This window comes from Mustela lutreola, chromosome 10 (assembly GCF_030435805.1).
Source record: "Mustela lutreola isolate mMusLut2 chromosome 10, mMusLut2.pri, whole genome shotgun sequence".
In the NCBI taxonomy this organism is placed as follows: Eukaryota; Metazoa; Chordata; class Mammalia; order Carnivora; family Mustelidae; genus Mustela; species Mustela lutreola.
This window is the reverse complement of record NC_081299.1, coordinates 36,188,907-36,215,562: the sequence shown is the minus strand read 5'-3', so window position 1 is coordinate 36,215,562 and position 26,656 is coordinate 36,188,907. Positions and strand designations below refer to the sequence as shown.

The 26,656-nt window shown below is 46.0% G+C and overlaps 1 protein-coding gene across 1 annotated transcript in view; it reads right to left on the bottom strand.

The window, feature by feature from the left end:
* Positions 1 to 24,711, bottom strand: part of RAD54L (RAD54 like) — a 29,797-nt gene extending 5,086 nt beyond the window's left edge. The window contains exons 1-12 of the mRNA XM_059137000.1: positions 24,023 to 24,711; positions 23,836 to 23,922; positions 22,196 to 22,315; positions 14,864 to 14,924; positions 14,040 to 14,175; positions 13,531 to 13,600; positions 13,141 to 13,429; positions 12,795 to 12,919; positions 5,882 to 6,032; positions 1,750 to 1,876; positions 630 to 704; positions 349 to 479 (exon numbers count right to left, since the gene is read on the bottom strand). Coding sequence (XP_058992983.1) covers positions 349 to 479; positions 630 to 704; positions 1,750 to 1,876; positions 5,882 to 6,032; positions 12,795 to 12,919; positions 13,141 to 13,429; positions 13,531 to 13,600; positions 14,040 to 14,175; positions 14,864 to 14,924; positions 22,196 to 22,315; positions 23,836 to 23,922; positions 24,023 to 24,049 — 1,399 coding nt within the window. The 5' untranslated portion in view covers positions 24,050 to 24,711. The remainder of the gene's footprint in view (positions 1 to 348; positions 480 to 629; positions 705 to 1,749; positions 1,877 to 5,881; positions 6,033 to 12,794; positions 12,920 to 13,140; positions 13,430 to 13,530; positions 13,601 to 14,039; positions 14,176 to 14,863; positions 14,925 to 22,195; positions 22,316 to 23,835; positions 23,923 to 24,022) is intronic.
* Between the last annotated feature and the right edge of the window lie 1,945 nt (positions 24,712 to 26,656).

Here is a 26,656-nt window from a genome sequence, read left to right as displayed (position 1 = left end):
CTAGTACGCTCTCCCAACAAAAAGGGAACTATACCAGCGAGGGCAAGGTTTGTTATTTTTCCTCCAGTCCAATATTTTATTTGCACATATGTGTGTGCGCATACTCACACAAGAGTCCCATATACCAAGCATCAAGTATGGGCTGGGCAGGGAATATGCCAAACCTTTCAAAACAAAGGGTCTGGTTTACAGAGTACACAATTAGGGTTCATACCTCAGGGAGGGCTAGAATCACATGTGGCCTTTATGAGGACTCTAGCCAAGTCTGGAAGGTGTCTGAACCATGCCGGAACCTACCCTTGCCTTGCTCACTCTCTCAGAGAACCCCAGGACATGGACCCAACTCACGATTACAAAGCTTCTTTAGTAAGGTTATGGAAGAAAGGGATGACATAGTCATTTTGCCCTCACGCAACTCTTCGGCTGGCTTGGCTTGTCTCAGAAACCTCTTGTACAATTCAGTCTGAAGGGGTGTCAGCCTGAAAAAAAGGTAGATGGGTCACTGGGAAAGGCTGTGGACCATACTTCTGCCCTGAAGACAATGTGAGAGCCCAGCCATGCCTCACGGGCTGAGCTTTTTTTTTCTTTCTTACCACACTCACTCTACACCCCTCAGTTGAGTTCAGTACCTACAACAAACCACCTGCTCGATCTTCACAGGCAGATATTTAGACAGGATATCAGATGTCCTCCGTATCAGACACCTGGGGAGACAGGTAAAAAGGCAAGAGGCTGGTAAAAATGCTATGCTAGCTAGCTACTGGAATAAAAGCTACCACCCAAATAATCCAAAAGATTATCTCTCTTCTGTAGTATCAAATGTCAGAGACCCATCAGCCCTATGGCAAATATATCTTTATAAGGGTCTCAGTCATGAAACAAAGACCCTTTCAAACAATCTAGCTTTTGACAATGCTTTGTCTTCCTCTTCAAAAGTTTAGTTGGTCTTCAAGAGAAGGTCAAGACTTCCCCATTGAGCCTGGTATTCAGACAGGGAAAGCAAGCTGCAAACCACTAAGTCCTTAGGGGAATTTCTGCTTATACTCGCACAAATACCACATGGTCCAAGGTTCAATGAAATTAAGCTCATACCTCCTGGCAAACCAGAATGGACAGGGATCAAGCACCTAGGGAGTAGCTCCTGAGAACTAGGAGTAGTACCTAAAACACAGTACTCTCCTTCCTACCATCTAAAAAAAATTGGGAAGAGGAGGGGGCAGGACTCTAGGATATAAATCATCAAGTGTATTATCTACAACAGAGCAGTCCCAAATAAACTTGTTCCCTATGCGGGCCCTATGGAAAAGCCCTCTTAGTATGGGAGCTACACCCATCCTTCAGATTCTATTTCTACCTGTCAAAGTAGGCTATGGGGCCTGACAAGGGAAGCCTGGTGCTTTAGCTCTGAGATTAACTGACAGAAAGCGTCTGAAGTACTAACAATGCTTCAAGGCTCAGGGAGTCTGGCAACATCAGAAAAGGCTTCCTCAATGGTGCTCAGCAGCCCAAAAACAGACTACAGGGCCCTGGCCAGGAAGAAAGCAGGGAACTGACCTGCAAGACACCTCTATTTATTCAGTGGCTCTGGAGAGTGCACAGATCCCACTCCCTAGAATCCTAGCCTTTATAGGCCATGGCCCCAAAGGATTGGACTTGGATGGTTTAGGAGGCAATTCTGATGGCCTAACTTGGGAGAAAATCCTGAAGAAAGGTGCTGCTGCCCAGCCCAGCCACCTGCCCTACCACTACCTATTTACAATGCTGGTGAGCTCCCGCAGCCGCTCCTCTCCTAGCCGTCTGTCCGCCTCACTGGCAGCTGCATCTCGACCCTTCAAAATTGGCAACTCAAAATGCTTCTTGAACTCATGGGCAGTTCCTAAGACAAGACAGAAGGGAAAATTAAAGCACTAAAGAATGTAAAAAAAAAAAAAAAAAAGGTGAGGGGATGGGGGGAGTCTCACTCTTTACTGTCCTCGCTTCTAATCACTTGTTGTGCCAGCCACATGCTCCCCCAGGGGCCCCTGATAGCCATGCTGCAAAAAACTGAAGAAATGAAGGTCTTGCTGCTGATCAGCAGATACCTTTAGACCTTGGTCATCACAAAGAGAAGGCAGAGAAACTAAAGCAATCCCAGCTCCCAGGTTTGCCAGTGAAGGAGCTGAAATGAACCTGGCACACTGATTTGAACTGTATTAAAAATTTTTTAATTAAAAAAAAAAAAAGAGGGGCACCTGGGTGGCTCAGTGGGTTAAAGCCTCTGCCTTCGGCACAAGTCCTGATCCCAGGGTCCTGGGATCAAGCCCTGCATCGGGCTCTCTGCTCAGCAAGGAGCCTGCTCCCTCCTCTCTCTCTGCCTGCCGCTTGTGATCTCTGTCTAATAAATAAATAAAATCATTTTTAAAAAAAAGAATGTAAAAAAGGAATGATTAGCCCACAGCCAATAGAGGCAGACTACTTTGTTTCAGATCACCTTCCTGTCAAGAACAGAGACAGACAAATTATAGGCAATCTCGGTTTGAATGGATTAGAGAGCTACCAAAGCAAGTGGGGACTTGAAAGGCCACATAGACAGATTAAAACTCAAATATATAACTAATTACATCAAATATAAGTGGACCAAGTAATCCAATTAAAAAGACAATACAATTGTCAGACCAAATTTTTTTTTAAAGCCCATCTATATGCTGCTTCTAGGAGATGAAGCAGCAGGTCTCAGCGCAATGAAGCACAGATACACGCCACACGGTGGACAAAACACTGTACTAAGTAAAAAAAAAGGCAAACACAAAAGGTCACATATTGTATGATTCCATTTATATGAAATGTCCAGAATAGGCAAGTCCATAGAGCAGAACACAGACTGGTAGTTATCAGAGTTTGAAGGTAAGGAGAAATAGGGAGGGACTGCCTAATGGGTATAGGGTTTTCTTTTGGCCAGGAATAAAAAAAAGTCCAATATCTCACAAACGAGGATCTCAAATGGCCAATAAACATATTAAAAGATGTTCAGCTTTATTCAACATTAGGCAAATGCCACCAAAATGACTAAAATTTTAGGGGCGCCTGGGCGGCTCAGTCAATTAAGCCTCTGCCTTCAGCCCAGGTCATGATCCCAGGGTCCTAGAATCAAACCCCATATCGGGCTTCTTGCTCAGCGGGAGCCTGCTTCATCCTCTCCTCCCCACTCGAGCTCTCTCACAAATAAATAAATAGAATCTTTTTTTAAAAAGTGACTAAAATTAAAAATTTCTCTTAAGATAAATATCGGTGGGGGCGCCTGTGTGGCTCAGTGGGTTAAGCCGCTGCCTTCGGCTCAGGTCATGATCTCAGGGTCCTGGGATCGAGCCCCGCATCGGACTCCCCGCTGAGCTTCCTCCTCTCTCTCTGCCTGCCTCTCTGCCTACTTGTGATCTCTCTCTGTCAAATAAATAAATAAAATCTTTAAAAAAAAAACAATTAAATTAAAAAAAAAAAAAGATAAATATCGGTGATGATATAGAGCAGAGGTCAGCAAACTACAGCATGGGCCAGGCACCGGTTTCTATAAATAAAGTTTTATTAAAACACAACCATGCCCAATCATTTACATTCAATGGCTGCTTTCATGCTACAGTAGCAGAGCTGAGTACTTATAACAGAGCCAGTGTGGCCTGAAAGTCTAAAATACTATTTAGCCCCTTAAGAAAAAATGTGCTGACCTCTGATGGAGCAACACTGGAATTACTAGCACAATCGTTATCTACTAGAGCTGAACACATGCATAACATATCACCCAGCAATTCCACCTGTAGGACAGAGAATGTGTATTTACACAAGAGAAATGCACACCATGCTCAAGTAAAGACATACAAGAATGTTCACAGCATCATTGCTCAAAAGAATAAAAACTGGAAACTCAACTGTCCATCCACAGAACAGATAAATAAATTCTGGTATATTCATGAACATGGAATAGCACTGGGGCACATGGGTGACTCAGTTAGGTTAAGCATCCAACTCTTGATTTTAGCTCGGGTGGTGATCTCAGGGTTATGGGATGGAGCCCAGCATTGGGCCCATGCTGGGCGTAGAACCTAAGATTTTCTCTCCCCCTCTCCCTCTGCCCTTCTGCTTCCCTCTTTCTCTACCTCTCTTAAGAAGAAAAAAAAAGGAATAGTATACAAAGAAGAAAAACAAACTACTGCCATGAGCAACCACATGGATCTCATAAACATAATGTTGAAAAAAAAAAAAGTAACCAGATGTCAAGGAATATATACGGTATTAGGAATACTGTATTAGGAATATATTACTGTATAGTAAAAAATAGGCAAAAACCAATCTCGAGGGGTGCCTGAGTGGCTCGGTGGGTTAAAGCCTCTGCTTTCAGCTCAGGTCATGATCCCAGGGTCCTGGGATCGAGCCCCACATCGGGCTCTCTGCTCAGCAGGGAGCCTGCTTCCCCCTCTCTGCCTACTTGTGATCTCTGTCAAATAAATAAATAAAAAATCTTAAAAACAACAACAACAAAACAATCTCAAGTGTCAGAAGAGTGTTTACTTCTGGGGGAAAAAGAGAGAACAGCGATGAGAAGGGGTTGCGGCAGAGTGCCTGGGTGGCTCAGTCTTTAAGCACCTGCCTTTGGCTCAGGTCATGATCCCAGGGTCCTGAGATCAAGTCCTGCATCAGGCTCCCTGCTTGGCAGGAAGCCTGCCTCTCCCTCTCCCACTCCCCCTGCTTGTGTTTCCTCTCTCACTGTGTCTCTGTCAAATAAATAAATAAAATCTTTAAAAAGGGGGGGGCAAGGGGCGCCTGGGTGGCTCAGTGGGTTAAAGCCTCTGCCTTTGGCTCAAGTCATGATCCCAGGGTCCTGGGATCGAGCCCTACATCGGGCTCTCTGCTCAGCGGGGAGCCTGCTTCCCCCTCTCTCTCTGCCTGCCTCTCTGCCTACTTGTGGTCTCCGTCAAATAAATAAATAAATAAACTTTAAAAAAAAAAAAGGGGGGGGGGCAAGCATGCTGCTAGGGGCACTTGGGTGGCTCAGTTTGTTGGGCATCTGACTCCGGATTTTGGCTTGGGTCATAATATCAGGGTTGTAGGATCAAGCTCCACACTGGGCTTGCGCTCGTCTGCTCTCTCCCTCTCCCTCTGCCCCTCCCCACCTGTGTGCTCTCTAATTAAAAAAAAAAAAAAGAAGCGGTGTCACAGAGATGGTGGCAGTAATTGATCTGATAGTGGTTACACAAATGTGTTCGCTTTATGAAACTCTTGCTGCTTAGCTGGTTCTTTACTAAAGTTATCTTCCTGAGCACTGACAAGTTGGGGTGGCACTAGCAAACCCTCCCACAGATACTTATGTGCAAGAACTACCCACTTGTGGTTGCCAGAAGCTGAGGGGAATGGGACAGGGGGAGTTATTGTTTAATGGGCAGAGGTTCAGATCTGCAAGATAAAAAAGTTCTGGAGATGGACAGTGGTGATGGTTGCACAACAATGTAAGCACATTTAATGACAATGAATTGTATATCAACAAGTAGTTAAGAAACAAAAACTGCCCAGGACAGTCTGCTCTGAGGCCAAAGCTCTTGCAAGGCAGCTAGGATGTGATGAGCAAAAATGCCTAGAGGTAGTATTTCCATGCCCAGCTCACAGTGACACATCATGCATAGCCCTACCACCTCTGTGGTAGGAAAACTGGCGGGTGTGGGCCCTGCTGAGTTGTTCAGTAGAAACAAGGTCTCCAGTGGCTAAGCTACTCCGTGACAAAAGGACTCTTCCTCCAAGAGTACCTAGTGACCTACATATAAGTAGCATTCTCCCCTTTCTCTCTTCAACTAGAGTTACACTTCCAAGGCCAAAGCAAGGCTCCTCTCCAATGTAGCAGAAAAGGCTGGTTTCTTACCCAGAATGCCTGAATTAACAAAATGTACCAAGCTGAAATACTCAAGGAGATCATTCTGGATGGGGGTCCCAGAGATAAGCACCCGCCGGCTGGTGTTCAAGCTGTCCAATGCCTGGTATGTCTGATTCTCAGAGTTCTTAAGTCTGTGTCCCTGCAAGGAAATTAATTCTCACTTAGGCCTAGGCGTGATGTGGCATCCTTAATGATAGCAAAGTCTTGTGTAGACAGGAAAAGAGGAATCATAAACATTACAGGTCCTGGGCCTTGGGAACCGAGCAAGGCACAGCAAGAGGGAGAATTGACCTGCTTGTTAGGGAAAATAGATCTTCAGTTTCCAGACCATCAGTGCTACATTCATAAAGCAAGGATTCCCTGGATTCTGTTACCTCCTCTCCTTTTCCCTGCCCCAACCTTCAGAGCCTTAGCAGTCTGCTTACCCTCTTCAGAGACATTCAACCTTGTTCTAGACCCTTGTTTTCAGGGAATCCTCCCTCCCCATCAGCCCAACCAGCCCAGACCCTACTGAGCCAGATGCCTTCTGGATTGGTGTAGAGGCCATGTCTAGGCTGTGAGAGCTAAAGGAACTTAGCCCAGCCTCCTCCTTCCCTCACCCTGCAGAATCCGCAGCTCATATACCTGAAGAGCCTCTCTTTGCCTCCTTTTGCATCTGTTCCCCAATCCCTATTCTCCCTGTCACTCACCACTCCATACACACCACTGTTACTTCTCTCTTTTTTAAGGCTTTTTCGAAGTTGTAAAGGACCCTATGGTCCTCCCTCTTTCCCCAAGAACCACATGGGCAAGATCAGGCCTGTGCCTCTTCTACCCAAAGTCCCCATTTTAGTCCATACTGGGCAAGGCACTCAAAATGAAAACACCTGTGAAAGAATGAACAAACAGGTCAGCATGCTCCCCCTCTGGTCAGCCTTGTGCTGTGCTATGCAATCAGATACAGAACCTCCACTGACCCTCCTGCCTCCAGAAACAAGTCCAAGCTCATTAGTTTAGCACTTCTCAATAAGGCCCTAGGTAACTTCTCTTGACAAGTCTCCACAGCTTGTCTTAGTCTAAGAAGTTATAACTCCTTCCCATTCCTAACGCTGGATTTCCTTAGGCCTCTCTGCCCATGTCATTCCTCTGCCCATAATTCTCTCCCACAGGCAAATTCCTCAGATGTCACCTCCCATGCAAAGCCTTCCTCAGTGACCCCAGGCTGTCAGCCTCTCCCACTTCCACACTCCTGTGGCACCCTGTAACATAATAGCTGTTTACTGAATCTTTTCAAAGTGCCAGGCACTGTACTAATAAGAAGCACTTCTCTATAGTCTCTTCTGTAATCCAGAGAGCAATCAACTAAGTGGGAATTTTAGAGAAAATGAAGTTTGGAGAGGTGAACAGTTATCCTAAATCACACTAGTAGAAAGTAGCAGAACTAGAATTTTTTTTTTAATATTTTATTTTTTTATTTGACAGAGAGATAGAAAGAGAGAGAGAGCACAAGTAGGCAGAGTGGCAGGCTGAGGGAGAGGGAAAAGCAGGCTCTCCACTAAGCAGGGAGCCTGATGTGGGACTCCATCCCAGGACCCTGGGATCATGACCCGAGCTGAAAGCAGCTGCCTAACTGAATGAGCCACACAGGTGCCCCCAGAACTAGGATTTGATCTCAGGTCTATGTGCTTCCAAAGTCTGGGCACTGTACTACCCTGCAGCTCATGTATCGCTATATATACTAGAATACTTATCACATTCTACTATACTTAATCTCCTCAGCTAGACAGGAACTTCTTAAGGCAGAGACCATGTCAGACTTGCCTTTATATAACTTGGTGCAGAGGACAGAGCCCCACACAAAGAACTACTCAGTAAATGTTGGATGAATGAAATGAACGAATAACCACCATTGCTATTAAAGAATTATTAGACCTAGAATTTTCAACTTTAAAAATGACTGGATGTTGTATACCTAAAACGAATACCATGTTATATATCAAGTACATCTTAATTTAAAAATAATTTTTAAAACATCCAAAACAAATAAAACGATTAAAAAAATGACTAGAGGCTCCAAGGTCCAACCCTGAAACAGAGAAGGCTGTGACTCTGGAGCCCACGAGGGAAATGAAACTTTTGAGGAAATTACCTAAAAGACCCTGCGGAAATAGGTGTCAACAATTGGGTCCCTCTCAACTGAAGCTCCCTGAGGACAGGCATCATGGGACCCCCAGGACCTGACACATAACTGGCACTTAATAAATAATCTAATAAATGAGCTGAGTTAACACAATATTCCTGTGGGTCTCTGTGGAAGGGAAAGTCAATCCCAGCTCCCTGTAGGAATACCCGGTCTCCAGACCCACCTCCTCCCACCATCATCCAGACTTAAAACCCAAACTCTCTGGGGTGCCTGGCTGGTTCAGTCAGAAGAGTATGTTACTCTTGATCTCAGGGTAATGAGTTTGAGCCCCAGCTGGGTGTAGAGATAGTTTAAAAATAAAATCTATTACCTTTCTTTTTTTTCAAGTAGGCTCCGTACTCAGTGCAGAGCCCAAAATCATGACCCTGAGATCAAGACCTGAGCTGAGATCAAGAGTCAGATACTCAACTGACTGAGTCACCCAGGTGCCTTAAAAATAAATTTTTTTTTTTTTTGTAATTTTTTTAGGAGCGCCTGGGTGGCTCAGTGGGGTTAAAGCCTCTGCCTTCAGCTCGGGTCATGATCCCAGGGTTGTGGGATCGAGCCCCGCATCGGGATCTCTGCTCAGCAGGGACCCTGCTTCCTCCTCTCTCTCTGTCTGCCTCTCTGCCTACTTGTGATCTGTCAAATAAATAAAATCTTTTAAAAAAAAAATTTTTTTTTTAAGATTTTATTTATTTATTAGACAGAGAGAGAGGGAACACAAGCAAGGGGAGAGGCTGAGGGAGAGGCTCCCTGCTTGATGGGAAGCAGGGAGCCTGACAAGGAGTTTGATCCCAGGACATGGGATCATTACCTAAGCCAACGGCAGATATGCTTAATGACTTTTTTTTTAATTAAAGATTTTACTTATTTATTTAACAGAGATAGAGAGAGACAGTGAGAGAGGGAATATAAGCAGGAGGAGTAGGAAAAGGAGAATCAGGCTCCCTGCAAATCAGGGAGCCCTACGCAGGGCTCAATCCCAGGTCCCTGGGATCATGACCAGCACCAAAGGCAGATGCCCAATGACTGAGCCACCGAGGCACCCCCAAAATAAAATCTTTTAAAAAAATGAAAATAAGTGGCACCTGGGTGGCTCAGTTGTTACATGTCTGCCTTCAACTCAGGTCATGATCCCAGGATCCTGCGATCGAGCCCCACGTCAGGCTCCTTGCTCAGCAGGAAGCCTGCTTCTCTCTCTCCCAGTACCCCCTACTTGTATTCCCTCTCTCGCTGTGTCTCTATCAAATAAATATAAAATATTTTTTAAAAATAAAATAAAGGGATGCCTGGGTGGCTCAGTCATTAAGCGTCTGCCTTTGGCTCAGGTCATGATCCCAGGTTCCCGGGATCGAGTCCCACATCAGGCTCCTTGCTCCACAGGGAGCCTGCTTCTCCATCTACCTACTGTTCTCCTTGCTTGTGCTTGCTCTTTTGCTCTCTCTCTCTCTCTGACAAAGAAATAAATAAAATATTTAAAAATAAAATAAAATAAAATAGGGGCGCCTGGGTGGCTTGATAGGTTAGGCTCAGGTCATGATCTCAGGATCCTGGGATCGAGTCCTGAGTTGGGCTCTCTGCTTAGCAGGAAGCCTGCTTCCCTGTCTCTCTCTGCCTGCTGCTCTGCCTACTTATGATCTCTGTCAAATACATAAATAAAATCTTTAAAACAATAAAACAATAAATAAATAAATAAAAATAAAAATAACAGCCAAACTCTGGCAACTCAGCAAATCAAATGTTTGGCCAGATGAAAGGCTATCAGAGCTCTTATTAATAAACTGCTGCTGAATTTCTGTTCTGGCAGAGTTCTCCACTTATCCTTTTTAAAAATAAAAAATGATACCACGATTAAATGCCACTTTTCTCTCTGAAACATGAGCCCTGAGTAGCATTCTTGTTTTTTATGCATCTTCCCAGCCTGTTTCTTCTGACTTGCTGTGTGTTCTAGATCTTATAAAGGAACATATATGGGTTTGGATAAGGCACACAGGGCCACTCCTCCCATACCTGAGCCACGCTTCCTACACCAAGTTTTGGGTTATATCCAAGACCATAAGGGATAAGAGCCAGGTCTTAAAATCTCAGGCCTGGATTCAAGTCCCAGCTCACTAGGTCCCGGCAGGGAGCAACTCGGCAAGTCATCACACTTCTTCTAACCTCTAAAACTGAGATCAGGTGACCACAATGTCAATCCCTCGCCTCTTCATATACTTTACAAAATACTTTCGTAGATCTTCTCTCTTGATCTGGATCGTGTCCCTTTCGGGTAGACCTGTGCCATCCACTCACTAGAGAAGTAACTGAGTTTCTGAGCAGTCTCACCTGCACAGTATGTTTCCAAGTGGCAGAGCCAAGGCTGACCCCAAGTCTTCTACTTTGCCCTAACTCACATTACTGTAAGGATCAAAGATTTTGTACACAGAGTTACTATGCAGCACTTCTGTGTGCCACGAAGATGCATCAGCTAGGGGGCGCCTGGGTGGCTCAGTGGGTTAAACCTCTGCCTTCAGCTCAGGTCATGATCCCAGGGTCCTAGGATAGAGCCCCGCATCGCATCAGACTCTCTATTCATCAGGGAGCCTGCTTCCACCCTCTCTCTGCCTGCCTCTCTGCCTACTTGTGATCTCTGTCAGTCAAATAAATAAAATCTTTTAAAAAAAAAAAAAAAATGAAGCATCAGCTCGGAAGGAGCACAGTGGGTGCTGGGAGCATGAAAGTCTGGGGCGGCATCTTCTCTTTCCAGGGTCTGAACAGGACAGACTGACAAACTCCTCCTACAATAGGCTGACTATCTTTCAGGACTGGCTTCCTCATATCTCTGACAATTGACAAATTGCTGACAAAAAAAAGGTAGAGGAGTTAAAAGGAGGGCCAGGATGCAGTGTGGCCCAAGAAGCAGCCTGCCCTTGCCTGCAGAGTTAGTTCAGAAAACAGGATGGAATGAAAAATGAAAGAAACAGTACAGAGCAGAAGAAAATCTAGATGGGCCAGGGCCCTGAGCTTTTTGGGTTATCACACATATAACCCACCTCAACCTGCTAAATCCTTTACTCCTGGGCGCCTGGGTGGCTCAGTGGGTTAAGCCACAGCCTTCGGCTCAGGTCATGATCTCAGGGTCCTGGGATCGAGTCCCGCATCGGGCTCTCTGCTTGGCAGGGAGCCTGCTTTCTCCTCTCTCTCTACCTGCCTCTCCGTCTACTTGTGATTTCTCTCTGTCAAATAAATAAATAAAATCTTTTAAAAAAAAAATAAATAAAATAAAAAAAATAAATCCTTTACTCCTACCAGAAGGAACAGCCCATCAAAGTGTCACAGGTTGGGGGCATCTGGGTGGCTCAGTGGGTTAAAGCCTCTGCCTTCGGCTCAGGTCAGGATCCCAGGGTCCTGGGATCGAGCCCCACATTAGGTTCTCTGCTCCGCAGGGAACCTGCTTCTCCTCTCTCTCCCCGCCTGCCTCTCTGCCTACTTATGATCTCTGTCAAATAAATAAAATCTTTAAAAAGAAAAAAAAAAAGTGTCACAGGTTGGTACCCATGCCTGACAATGATGGACTCTTTATTAAGGACAAAAGCCCAACTGGGAAAGAAATCAAAACTAGCAAGGATGGCATTCCAAAAGTAACCCTTTCTTCTCTACAACCTCCCAAGAGTCCCTCAGATAACTGAGCTAATCTGTAGTTCCCATAGCACAGTCAAGCTTGCCAATCAGTTGACAAATGGGACCAAGTCTTTCAGCCATCTCTGCACTAAAGCCCCAGGGGTGTGCAAAGTGGCCTTCACTCTTCCCAAGAGGTGCAAACAATGGTAGCAGCCTCAGAGTAGCAAAGCACCCTGAAAACCCGGAAAATTCTTTATACCAGGAAGTTCCCAGCCACCCTCATTCCTTTCTAGGTAGTAGCATCTCTACCACCACTCATGCATAGTAGTGGAAAAGGCTAACAGTAACCATTACCCCATTTCCCTTTGTCCCAGAGAGTCAACACAGACTACTCTAAGGTGTATGGACTGTCCACATTGGGCTTTCCTACCTCTGTGTTTCTGTTCACTTGCATCCCCCCACACTACAACAAAAGAAGTCTTATGATAATTACCAGTCTAATGACATACTAGGCACTGTGATAAAAGCTTTCCTTCCTTCACCTCATTTACTCCTCACAATAATCCCATGAAACAAGTATGATTAACCCCCTTTCCTGACTCAGAAACCGAGGATCAGGTGGTTAAATAACTTGTCCAAGATCATTTTACTGGTAAGTATAAAAGCCAGAATTTGAATAAAAGTCTCTGACTCCAGAACCTATTCTGCTAAACACCGTACTGTGTCTCCCCAGCCATCCAAATCCCTCTCGTCCTTCAAAGTCTTTCCTTGGTCTAAGAATATTATCTGGCAAGCAGCCCACAGTACCTCACCCTCCTTGCAGGTCTAAGCACTGCTTAATCCCTATTGGCAGGTTGGTGTCAAAGGCTCTCCCTCTCACTTGCATCCTCTAAGGCAACAAGTTCTGTCCTTAATATTCCCCAGTGACTAGGGCACCTGGGTGGCTCAGTCAGTTGGGTGTCTTCCCTTCCCGCCCCCTGACTCATCTCATTAATGCGGTCTTTCTCTCTTAAATGAATAAATAAAATCTCAAAAAAAAAAAAATCCCCAGTGACTGACACAGCCCTTGGCTGGCAGTTCTTAGTGAGGAGATTTCAATACTTTCTTCTATCACCCAGACTGCTGAGAGTCAAGTACCTCATCACATATGACCAGTCCAACACTCCCTTTCTGGAGGACTCCAACATGAAGACGGAACGTCTCGTAGGAAATGATGAGAATGGGAGAAGGCACTCGGGCTCCACGCTGGTTCATGAATACTTCTACAGCAGGAAACACGTCAAGGGAAAAAATCTTAGACTATCTTAAAGAAAAAAAATTTGACAGTTCTTTAATGTAGCCCGGAAAGGGCTACTTCCACTATTTTGCATGGGAATTCTCTTCCACCCCCTCATTACACTCAGCCTGCTGGCCATCAGGGCGCACACACACGAGAAAGGAACAAGTTGAATGAAGAGCATGGCCAACTGTTAAGGCTCCATACCCAGCTTTTGGTCTATCTCTTCCTTAGAGCCTCCGTCAATGGCCAGAGGTTGGATCCTCCCTCCAAGCCATTTTCCAACTTCATTGTACCAGTTCTTCACTAGGCTGGAGGGTGACACCACCACTGCCTTGTCAATTTCTGGTTTGCACTCTGGACTCTGGCGCAAAAGCGTCCACATCAGTGTGATGCACTGCAGCGTCTTGCCCAGGCCCATCTCGTCAGCCATGATGCAGCCGTGGCTGCCGGGGATGCGCCGACTGGTGACACACTCCCACAGGAACTTCACTCCCTGGGGAATAACAGCACTCAGACCACTTTGGCATTCACACTGCTGCTGCCCCAGGGTGGCAGCCTCCAAGCCCATATGTCTTGCCCCCCAGCTCCCTTTACCTCTCTCTGATGAGGCCGCAAGACCTTACTGAGGACAGGATCAACAACCACATGGACAGGGAGTTTTTCCCTGAGGAAACACAGCAAAGAAAACATAGAGCTCAGACAAGTGCAAGGGTATGCCCCCAGGAAGTTGTGTCCTGCTGACCCAGAAGCCACAGAGGCAGCTGCCTGGGAGGGCCTTTGTGGCCTGATAATCAAACCACAGCCCATTTTGCTCCACAAGTTAGAAAGTGAGGAGAGGGTTCCCTATGTCATCAATTCCTTCTGCTCCCCTGAACAAGCCTGGCAGGAAGGGTGAGGAACCTCCATCAACTAGACATGTCCACAAGCTCTTCCCCACACTCTCTCCTTCTCTACCTACCCACTCTCTGGATGGTGGAGCAGCAGTCATGCCCACACTCTGAAAACATGCCAGTTCCAAAGGAAAAAAATCACACCAAAATGCCCTCTGCCCTTCCAGGTATGTGCACTTAACAGACCTACTCAAGAAATATCAATATACATACTTGTCAAGCTTCAGCTGGTCATGGGCACTCAGTGGGGGAGGCTCATACAAAACCAAGGCACCTTCTTCCAAGGGGTCATGGAGGGCCCGGCGGACCCCAGCCCTTTTGAGGCCCAATGCCCGAAAGCCCAGAGGACCTAGAAACCAACAATCTGTCATCAAAGTATCTATATCAAAGAGATCAGCAGGCCCAGCTCAAAGGCCTATCTTTCATATAACCTTTCCCAAGCTTGCATATGACCTTCTCTCTTCCAGAACCTTTCCAAACCCAGCTGCATACTTCTATCTGACCATTATTCCAGTCTGCCTTAGATCAGGGTTCTTCCCATTTGACCTCTCCCATTTAACTATAAACTTCTGGAGGGCTAGGTCTTATTCATCTCAAGTCAATCCTAGAAAGGTCTAGAACCCAAAGGGGCCCTTCAAGACACAGAGCTCTTGAGAGTTGGTCTCCTCCCTCCCCTGCCCCAGTTTTAGCACAATGTTATATCCTACGCAGAGCCCAGGCTTCATGCAGTCTGAGTGAATTCAGTAGCATCTCATTTCTAAGGTTGACTGTCGGAGGCCATCAGCCACCTGGGTCCACCAGGAGCTGCCCAAGCACTGGCATATCTCCCACAAGGTGAGGGGCCATTAGTCATGGCAGGCCTTGCTGAAGCTATCAAACACAGCCTTCATGCAGGCCCCTAAGAGTGTCACCACCACCACCGGCCTGGCATCTTCAATTCCAAGGTAAGCATGTATTAACAAAAGCAGAGGTATTAAATTATTCAGATACATTCATACATGACTGATTAAAAAAAACAGGAACGTCTCCATTTTTACCTTGATAATTTGGAATGGGGATTTTAAAAGGCTTTGACAAAATGCTTCGAATAAAGGCTTCCTGAAAAGAAAGAGAAGAAACAGGGATTCAGGACTGATTAAAGATGTTATGGGATAATATTTTTTACAAATGCAGTCTAAAATGCCTATTTAGGGGCACCTGGGTGGCTTAGTCGGTTGAGCATCTGACTCTTGGCTTTGGTCAGTCTTGATCTGAGGGTCGTGGACTGAGTCCCACACATCGGGGTCCATGTTCAGTGGAGAATCTGCTCCAGATTCTCTCCCTCTCCCCCCACCACTCACACATGCTTTCTTGCTTTCTAAAATAAATAAATCTTTTTTTTTTTCACTAGTAGTAACAGTATTAGTAAATAATATTAACAGCAATAAAAATGCCAACAGGAACGATGACTAACAGTGAACACCAGATGCAGAGCTAAGCACTCAAGATGCCTGCACTCAGGCTGCCATTGAATCCTCACCACCAGCAGTCTGAGGTCCTGGTATCCCCATTTTCCAGATGGGCATATTGACACTGAGTGGTTAAGTCACTTTCCCAAGTCACAGGACCATCATGACAGGTGCAGGACTTCCCTCATTCCAAGACCCCCTACTTGTAACCAGTGGGCAGTGCGGCCTCCTAATACAATCTGTTTGACGATAGCCATATGGATTAGCCCAGAGTCAGCAGCTTCACATCAGAAGGCGTGAGAGAGGGAACAACATGAGAAAGAGGACATGAGCGGGCAAACAAATCACCAAAATAAATAAGTGGGACAAGGGTGACAAGAAACAAACATACATAGCTCCTAGAGAAGGGTGGCCTTGGTGCCTCCACCTCAGAGCCTACAGGAAGCCTGTGCCAACACCTCAGCCTGGAACCAGCACTGGGGAGTGGGGCTGGGCCAGAAGAGCAGCCAGAGGGGGTTCACAGCGCCAGCTTCAGGGTAAATTCTGACAACTCCCAACACTCCCAACAAAGTCCTGGTCTTCAGGTCTATATATCCCTGAGCTCTCTGGGGAATTACAATGGCCTATGAACAAAACAGGAGCTGAAGCCTGAGAAAATAAGAACAGAAACCCTAAAGGTAGTTTTAATGGGAATACATCAGTGGAAAAAGAAATAATGAAAAATACTCCCCTCGAGCAAAAAGGCACTTTATGAGGGAAAAAAGCAAACCTGTCTTGCCCTGAAATTTTAACTTTTATTCTGACCCATTTCTATAAAGATTATAAATTTCTAGAAACTCAGTGTACTTTAAATAGGAAAAACATAATGAATATATTTAACAATCCACTGGAAGGTAGGAAAAAAAAATGTGGAGAACTGAACTTCAACCCACTAAACCACTTGATGGGGGGATTTGGAAAAAGGCCCAAATTCTTTATTTGCATGTTTTTTTACAGCTGAATAAAATCTTGTACTATTTTTAATTATCATGATTATAATTATCAATAGCAATGATAAAGGAAAAACTTGTATATGAACAATGGTAACACAAAGCCATCCTTAAGTCAAAAGAGAAGAAAAGGATGGGGTGCGTGGGTGGCTGCTAGGTGAACATCTGACTCCTGATTCAAGCCCCCAGCACCGTATTGGGCTCCATACTTAGCAGAGAGTCTGCTTCTCTCCCTCTGTCCTCCCCCAGCTCTCACAGGCAGGCACTCTCCCTCTCATAAATAAATAAATGAGAGAGAGGGAAAGGAAGGAGATGGATTCTTTTTTTTTTTTTTTTTTTTTTTTTTTTTTTTTTTTTTTAAAGATTTTATTTATTTGTCAGAGAGAGGGAGAGAGAGAGCGAGCACAGGCAGACAGAATGGCAGGCAGAGGCAGAGGGAGAAGCAGGCTCCCTGCCGAGCAAGGAGCCCGATGTGGGACTCGATCCCAGGACGCTGGGATCATGACCCGAGCCGAAGGCAGCTGCTTAACCAACTGAGCCACCCAGGCGTCCCAAGGCGATGGATTCTAATTTCCTTTCTAATTTGGCTTCAATTCTAAACCTGAAATATTATTTTCAGGTGTTTTTTGTTTTGTTTTGTTTTGTTTTGTTTTAAGTAATCTCTACACCCAACATGGGCTTGAACCTATAACCCCGAGATCAAGATTCTTATGCTCTACTGAGCCAGCCAGCTGCCCCCCAAAACTAAAATATTACTTTCAAAATTGTCAAGGCTAGATTTGAGGTTCTGAGTAGCCAAGAATTTATGTTCCAGATTTAAAAAGCAAGACTTTGAACTGCAAGCTTGTGTAACCAGTGTGGGAGAATGTGAGCATCCCTGGCCAAAAGCATGAGGACACAGCCTATGAGACATGCAGTGACAGTCTCTGGGAATCTGGTCTCATAAAACTGGCAGAGGCAGGGGAGAGAGCATGCGCTCACTTTATTTTGTTACTGCAAATTCATACCATCCCTTCCTTCTGGTAGAAGGTCAGAGCATCCTTCCTCCCCACCAAGGTCAAAGGTTCCCTCTTCCAGAGATTCACTCTATCAGTTCTGCCTCCTCCAGAGATTCACTCTATCAGTCCTGCCTGAACTCTCCTACATCTCAACCTTTCCCTCTCCACTAGCTCTCTCTCACCAGCATTTAAAACATACTTAACTATTTTAAAAACAAAAATTCCTTTGGGGCACCTGGGTAGCTCAGTGAGTTAAGTGTCTGACTCTTGATTTCAGTTCAGATCATGACTCTCAGGGTCCTGGGATCAAGCGCTATGTGTGTGTATCGGGGGCTGGGATTGGGGGGGGGGGGTCCTATGCTCAGCGGAGAGTCTGCTTGAGATTCTCTCTCCCTCTCTACCCTCCACCCCATGCACACTCTCTAAAATAAATTAAAAAAAAAAATTCCTTTGACCTCTTATGTCCTCCCCTTCAAACTTCTAGAGTGTCTGTCTCCCCTTTCTAATCTTCCACTCCTCTGAAAGGACTCTAGCCAAAATCACCAATGGCCTACATGACCTTAATTCCAGTGGACCTGTTTCTATCCTTATCTGGCTAGACAGAGCTGGCCACTCTTTCCTCTCAAATATTCTCTGCCTTCAACTACCATGACGCCACTTTCCAACTATTCCGCCTCTTTAGAACCTCATGCTCAGTCCTCTGAGGAGCTCTTCTTTCTCTGCTTACCTACCTTAAAGGTAAGTGTACCTCAGGGCTCAGGGCTGCACCTCAGTTCCTCTGACTGCGCTCACTGACACTCCAATACACTTTGGAGGGGTCAAATATCATCGCTATGCTAAGGAGCCCAAATATATTTCCAGACCCTACTTCCCTCCTAGGCTCCACACCTACCGTATTTGCAACCATCCCCAAGCCCAGTCCTACAGGACTGCAGACTCATCACCCTTAAGGCTAAGTGCTCTCATCCCCAGGGCTGCGTATATGATTTTGATGGGCCTGAGACACTTTTGTCTTTAGGGTCCCCTCTATCTAGATCACTGCCCACTCTCTCCACCTGGCTGAATCCCCCTATCCTTGAGGACTCAACCTAATCGGCATGTTCACCAACCTCCAGACTGTTAGACCCCCTTTTGTATACTCGCACTGCACTTACAATTATGACATAACTTACATAGGACATCTTGAACGAATACTAAAGAGTCCCATAGAATCACACACTTTTTTTTTTTTTAGATTTATTTATTTATTTGTGAGAGAGAGAACCCAAGCATGGGGAGAGGCAGAGGGACAGGGAGAAGCAGGCTCTCTGCTAAGCACAGAGCCTGATACGGGGCTCGATCCCAGGACCCTCGGATCGTGACCTGAGCCAAAGGCAGACACTTAACAACTAAGCCTCCCAGGTGCCCTTACACGCTTTTTTAAAAAAGATTTATTTGAGGAGCCCCTGAGTGGCTCAGTGGGTTAAAGCCTCTGCCTTCAGCTCAGGTCATGATCCCAGGGTACTGGGATTGAGTCCCACATCAGGCTCTCTGCTCGGCGGGGAGCCTGCTTCCCCCCTCTCTCTCTGCCTGCCTCTCTGCCTACTTGTGATCTCTCTCTGTCAAATAAATAAATAAATCTTTTTTAAAAAATTATTTGAGAGCTAGAGCATGTGTGCAGGGGGAGGGGCAGACAGAGAATGAATCTCAAACAGACTCTTCGTTGAGCTCAGAGATTGATCTCACTACCCTTCGATCATGACCTGAGCCTAAACCAAGAGTTAGACACTTAACAGACTAGCCACCCAGGTGTCCATTTTTTAAGGCTCAGTAAACAACTAAACAGTGTATTACTTAGTGAATTATGTATATATAGTTCAACTATCACAAAAGGGATGATAAAGATGATTCAGGACAGTGGTTACCTGTCAAGATGGGAAAAGGGATTATAACTTTGGTGATGTTCTAGTGCAGGATGGTGGGTTCATGGGTGTTTATTCTGTGTTTTCTATCTCATATGTTATATACATATTCCTTTGTATTTATCAAGTATTATGTAAAAATGTTTTTAAATGTTTGGTAAGGGCCACTTGCCTGCCTCAGTGGGTTTAGCATCTGCCTTCAGAACAGGTCATGATCCTGGGTTCTGGGATCAAGCCCCACACTGGGCTCCCTGCTTAGCAGGAAGCCTGCTTCTCCTTCTCCCTGCAAACTCCCCCTGCTTATGTGTGCACTCTCTTGCACACTGCTGAATAAACAAATCTTAAAAAAAAAAATTACAGGGGCGCCTGTGTGCCTCAGTGGGTTAAGCTTCTGCCTTCAGCTCAGGTCATGATCTCAGGGTCCTGGGATTGAGCCCCACATCAAGCTTTCTGCTCAGTGAGGAGCCTGTTTCCCCCCCTCTCTGCCTGCCTCTCTGCCTACTTGTGAGCTCTCTCTCTCTCCCTGTTAAATAAATAAATAAAAATCTTTAAAAATAAATAAATAGGGGCACCTGGGTGGTTCAGTGGGTTAAAGCCTCTGCCTTCAGCTCAGGTCATGATCTCAGGGTCCTGGGATGGAGCCCCACATTGGGCTCTCTGCTCAGCAAGGAACCTGCTTCCTCCTCTCTCTCTGCCTGCCTCTCTACCTGCTTGTGATCTCTGTCTGTCAAATAAATAAAATATTTTTAAAAAGATAAATAGAAATGAAAATAATAATAAAAAAGTACATTTTAGGGGCACCTGGGTGGCTCAGTGGGTTAAAGCCTCTGCCTTCGGCTCAGGTCATGATCTCAGGGTCCTGGGATAGAGCCCTGAGTCAGGCTCTCTGCTCAGCAAGGAGCCTGCTTCCCTCTCTCTCTCTCTGACTGCTTCTCTGCCTACTTGGGATCTCTGTCAAGTAAACAAAATCTTTTAAAAAAGTATATTTTAAATAAGCAAATAAATAAATAAACAAAATGTTTGCTGAATGCACATATAACTAATGCCCATTACATATTCCTTTCACCTTATTGCCATTTTTCCTTCAAAATGTCCCTGTAAAGTAAAAACAAGACTCCTGTGTCTCCCTGACTCCGCCATGGTACTTGACACCAGATGTATGGCGTTTCCGCACACAAGCAATTATTAAGCACCACCTGCGTATCCTACAACTTAATTCTAACATTACCTACCTGAAGATAGCATCAAATGCCACAGGTTAGGGGCTCAGTCACATGGGACTGCCTCCCCCCACCACTTCAGATGTCAATCCCAAATCCACGTTACTCCCTGTGCTTGGGACCAACAGTCTATAAATTGGAGGGTCCCAACCCCCTCCTGGGATTCAATTAATTTTCTAGAGCAGCTCCACAGAACTCAGGAAAGGTTTACTTACTGGATTACCAATTTATCACAAAGGCTTTATACTAAAGGATATGTAGAGTCAGATGAAGAAATACATAGAGTGAGGTCTAGAAGAGTCCTGAGCACAGGAGAGTCTGTCCCTGTGGAGTTTGGGGTATGCCTCTTCCTCGTGGGTGAATTCTTGTTCACCAGCTCAAAAGCTCTCCAAACCCTGACCTTTTGGAGTTTTATGGAGGCTTCAATACATAGGCACAATTGATTAAACACTGGCCCCCGGTATGTTGGTTCCCCAGGCAACCAGCCACCAAGGTTAGTTGCTTTACAAATGAATCTCATTAACATAAACTCAGGTGTGGTTAAAAGGGTTTTTTTTTGTTTTGTTTTGTTTTTTCATAAATAGTAAAAGACACCTTTACTGCTTTATCACTTAAGAAGTTCTAAAGGTTGGGCACCTGGGTAGCTCAGTCAGTTAAGTGGTCTGTCTTACGCTCAGGTCGTGATCCAGCTTTAAAAAGCAAGACTTTGAACTGCAAGCTTGCGCAACTGGTGTAGGACAATGTGAGCATCCCTGGCCAAAAACATGAGGACGCAGCCTATAAGACTTGCAATGACCAGCCTCCAGGAATCTGGTCTGATAAAACTGGCAGAGGCAGGGGAGAGAGCATGCTCTCACTTTATTTAGTTACTGCAAATTCATACCATCCCTTCCTTCTGACAGAAGAGGGAGAGCATCCCTCCTCCCCACCAAGGTGAAAGCTTCCAGATATTCACTATCAGTAAATTCTTAGGAGCGCTTGGGTGGCTCAGTTAAGCATCTGCCTTCAGCTCAGGTCATTCCAGGGTCCTGGGATAGAGCTCTGCATTGCCCTGCATGGGGCTCCCTGCTCAGCAGGGAGCCTGCTTCTCTCTACCCCTCCCCCTAGCTCATTTGCGCACAGAGGCTCTCACTCTCAAATAAAATCTTTTAAAAAACACACACAGAAAGAAAGAAAGAAAGAAAGAAAGAAAGAAAGAAAGAAAGAAAAAATTCCAAAGGTTTTTGGAGATCAGTGGCAGAGCTCAATACCACTGTCCTCAGAAAGTTTGGTGGAAAAGCTTTGGTGAAGCTAAGCAGATGTGACTACTCTGTAATTCTGGGCAAGCTACTTAACCCCTTGGAGACTCAGCTTTCACATCTTAAAAAAATGAGTTGCATGAGAGAACGCATAGAACATGCTGTAGGATTACACTGGATTTAATAGAGGAAACATGTGGAAGCTGTAGGACTTTGATACTTCTTAAAGCCATATGCTAAGTGAGAGACCAAACTGGCATAAGGGCCCTGGTTCCAACACCCTACCGCAGCCTTCTCTTTCCTATACCCTCATGTCCTCAGGAATCTGAGCCACCTAAGATCCGGTGCCCAAATAACTATAAACAACAGAGATTCCAAGCCGGGCACACATCCTGAAGGAAAGAGGCCAGGCACTTAAGGCTGAAGGCAGACCCCAAGCCTCCACCAAAGTCTGACCACTGGCCACTCTGTAGAGCACTGAGGAGTCTTCAGCAGGAGAAGCCTCCCTAGACAAAACAAGAAAGGTACCTCCATAGGGCACACACATTCACCAGCAGGGTGCAATTCTGACTTACATGTTGACTACTATCCAAACAGGGTGGTCGACTGGTTAGTTGAATCACAGGTTTCCGAAAAGGAGACAGGAAACACTCCTGGCTCTGAGTCCCACTGCTGGATTTCCGTTTCTTGGGAGTCTAGAAGAGTATTGGGGAAGGTGAGTCAAGTCTGGAAGACCACAGAGTTCACCACAATGGCAGCTAACATTTAAAATGCTTATTAACATTTAAAATGCTTATTATATTAAAATGCTTATTAACATTAAAATGCTGAGCCTGGATGGCTCAGTGGGTTAAGCCTCTGCCTTTGGCTCAGGTCACGACCTCAGGGTCCTGGAATAGAGCCCCATGTCAGGCTCTCTTCTCTGCTCAGCGGAGAGCCTGCTCCCCCCCCACCTCTCTGCCTGCCTCTCTGCCTGTCTGTGATCTCTCTCTCTGTCAAATAAATAAATTTTAAAAATCTTTTAAAAAAATAAATAAAAATAAAATGCTTATTAAATGCCGGGCACTGTGGTAAACTCTTCACATATATTATTGTGCATCATCTTCATAGCAGTCCTATGATAAATGTTTATTATTATACTTATTTAGCAGGTGAGAAAACTGGAAGCTAATGAGGTTACAGACCTTGTCTGATCTGAAGAGGGGCACTGGATGAGGGGAATAAAGTGAGCCACAGCATGGCAAGGGAGGTCACTAGCACTGAAACCATTTTCAGGAGCAAAGAGCACCATTTAAACCCAGCTGCACCAAGTGCTGCCCCAAGTTCAAGTCTGAGATCCTTGTAAGTAGCAAGAGGCAGCCTTGTCCCTCACAGGAAAAGGAACCCCCTATATACCAGCAGCATTACAACTACAGAGCAAGACCCCACGGAACCACAGGCAAGTTTGTAGCAGCTTGCCAAGGTATTTGAAGTGTCAGTGATCCTACAAGAAACACCTGAAACACCAGCCCCTTCACCTTTCACATACAGGCCCTGCCCAAAATTGCCTTCCAGACCTTCTTTAGTGAATCCCTTCCTCCAAAGTTCCAGTGCCCAAGCCCGTACTTCTTGAACTGCTCTCTCTTAAGTATATGCTTTTTTTTATACATGCTTTTTTTTATACATAGGTCCTACCCACAGTCAGCCCCAGAAAGCCTCAAAAGCAGCGAACAGAGCACAGGATGCAATCCAAAGTCAAACATACTGCACTTGAGTATGAGCAGGGACTAGAAGGGCATCCCTCCTCTAATTTAGGCCCAAGTGAGCTCAGGGCCCTAAGGCAGGCCCTACATACTCTACTGTTTTGCCATACTGGGCAAAGGACAAAGAGCAAAAGAACAGGCAGCTAGTTGCTATTGGGGAGCCATTTTTTTCCCCAAGGGAGCCAAAAGGTCAGACCCAATCTGCTCTTTTACTTTGTAATATCTTCTCTACCAGAAAAACTAAGGCTATATTAACTTCTAGTAGGCACCTTGAGGACAAAGTTTTTTTTTTTTGTTTTTGTCTTGTTCAGTGCCTGACACATAGTAAGCACTAAGTAAAAGTTTACTGAAAGAGTTTTCTGGAAGTGACCAGGTTCATTCCATATAACCCCAGAAACCAAGTCCAAGACTCCCTTCTGCCCAAACAGTCCTCCACCCTACCTGTCCGGTCCCCTGGAGGGCAGGGTACTCACCACTGTCCCAGGCTGCCAGTCTTCATCATCACCAGATCTGCCTTCCGGTTTTCTCTTGGCCAGCTGGCTAGGAGCTAAGCTCTTCCTCTGTAAGGGGAAAATGGAAACAGCACTTCCAGAGACCCCACGGCCTGAACCCAGAGGCCGAGACACAGGGCTACCCAGTCTCCCTTAGGCCCATACTTACCATCCTGGGCTCAGGAGCATAAAACATCAAGTATCCATCAGCCAAAGATCAAAGGCACCCAGCCGTTGAGAACGCAGAACGACTGTTGCTGTCTTATTGAAAGCATGGGCTAATTAAAGAGGGAGGATGGATGGAGGGAATCCAGCTAGAGGCTGGAGTTTGGGCCCAAACTCTGAGAGTGTTGGTCGCCAGTTAGTCGAGGCCGAAGAGCAGACCAAAGAGGAAGTAGCCAAGCAAAGGTGAGTAAAGCACTGGGATGGGGGAGGGGGCGGGGGAGAGGAAGATGGGAGTACCAGACTGGGCAGAGTGGAGTCGGGATAATGGTCCCAGGTGGACGTGAAGGCAAGGGTAGTTGCGGCTGGGGGGTGGGGAAGAAATCACAGGCCAGGAGAGAGAGGCCTGGGTGAAAATCCCAGTCGTGGGGAGGGGAGACGCTCAATCCGAAGGGGTTTTTCCCGGGTCTGGAGCGCGGAAGCCAGGCCCAGACTCGAGGAGTTCGAGAAGGGGTCCAGGCAGGACAAGTAAAAGACCCGGACTTGGGAGAAGAATACCAGGAAGAGCTGGAAAGAACACCAAAAGTGAATCCCAGCCCTAGCACTCCAGCTTCAGCCTTCCTCTTCCCAAAACGCGCGTTAACAGCCGCCAGGAGTCTCCGGACCCGCCAGGCCCAGTGAATCGAACCTCCCGCGGTGCTGCCGCCCGCACCGCCCATTGGCTGCGTTCGATGCGTTCGGCGCTCGCGACCCCAGGAAGGGGGCGGGCCTAGTGCTCCAGTCACTGCGGAGCGGGGGCGCCGAAGTAGCGGCTAAACGGACCTGCTAGGAGGTGGGACTTAGGAAGATGGGCGGGGCCAACAGTGATGGAGCGGTTGGGCGAGGTGGGCGGGGCAAGCCGGGCAGTCGGGCTATTGAAGTGACATTTGCATCCGACTGGGCTGTGGAGGAGTTGCCGCCAGTCTGCTGAAGGTTTTGGATTATGAAACACCGCACGTGTCTGCACTTCCCCTGTGCTAGGGCTGGAACTGTGATGCAGAGTCGGAGTCAGATCTCACCCACCCCGAGGGTGGCAGGAGTCTTTGGCCCCGACTACCTACCACCAGGACTGCTCTGGCAGTGACAGCACCCTCAGGAGACGTGATTCTTTGATCCGGCATTTCTTGCAGAAAGCTGCGTTTCTTAAGCAAAATCATGTTGGTGGAAGTGTGATTCTGGGAATGGAGACTTAATGACTCAATCTCTCAACACTTCGCTTTCTTCATATCTAAAATGTACATTCTAGGGACGCCTGGGTGGTGCAGTTAAGCCTCTGACTCCGATGGTGATCTCAGCCTCTGTACTCAGCATGGAGTTTACTTAAGACTCCCTCTGTCCCTCACCCCCTCCCTCCTTCTCTCTCTCTCTCTCTCTTTCTTACTTTCTAAAATAAATAGGAGCGCCTGGGTAGCTCAGTTGGTTGAGTGTCTACCTTCGGCTCAGTTCTTGATCCTGGGGTCCTGGGATTGAGACTCACATCGTGTCTGGGCCGGGGAGCCTGTTTCTCCCTCTCACTCAGCTGGCCTGCCTGCCTGCTGTTCCCTTTATTTATGCTCTCTTTCTCTCTCTCACTATCTCTTTATGTGTCAAATAAATAAACAAAATCTTTAAAAAGTAAAAATAAAATATAAATAAAGTACTCAGGACAGCGCCAGGCACAACCTAGGTGCTTACTAATAGTGTCTACAAAACATTTACTACCAAGCGCTTCCAAGCTTCTGAGATATAATAATTTATTTAGTACTCACAACTACGAGGTATGTTTATTCTTGTCCCCATTTTATAGATGAAGAAACAGGCTCAGAGAAACCAGTAACGTGTCTAGAGTCACACCTGTTGTATGGCTCCAGGGTCACTCTTCTTAACCACCTTGCTAATGAGGGTCAGATCCAGATTTGGTGGGGCCTGAACCTTTTGTTAAGTACTTGTTGGAACCCTCTAAAATTAAGTGCACATAGGGGCTCCTGGGTGGCTCAGAGGGTTAAGGCCTCTGCCTTTGGCTTGGGTCATGATCCCAGGGTCAAGCCCCACGTCAGCCTCTCTGCTCTGCAGAGAGCCTGCTTCCTCCTCTCTCTCTCCCTGCCTGCGTCTCTGACTACTTGTGATATCTGTCAAATAAATAAATATAATCTTTAATAAAATAAAATTAGGTGCATATATTAATATTAGGTTAGAAATGAGGAAAAGAGTACCCAATTATGGAATCTTGGAAGTTTAGGTGCCTTTCCTCTGAAATTTCTCTAGGCAATTGATTAGAAATGCTTCGTGGTACAGTCTGGCTTCTCCCCAGTTAGAACACTGATTACAAATCTCTAGTAACTTCCAGCACTCCCAGGGCTTATGTGGGTGGGCCCTGACTTACCCTCAGCTTCCTGGTAAATCTGCCTCGGATGCTATTATTATTTGGGTGGTGAAGAATAAATTATGTTTTATTTACTGATCTTTTTAAAGATTTTGTTCATTTATTTTTGAGAGATAATGGTGGAGGGAGGGAGAGGGAGAGAATCCCAAGCTGACTCCCTGCCCAGTGCTAAACCTGATGCTGGCTCCATCTCACAACCCTGAGATCATGACCTGAGCCAAAACCAAAAGTTGGACCCTC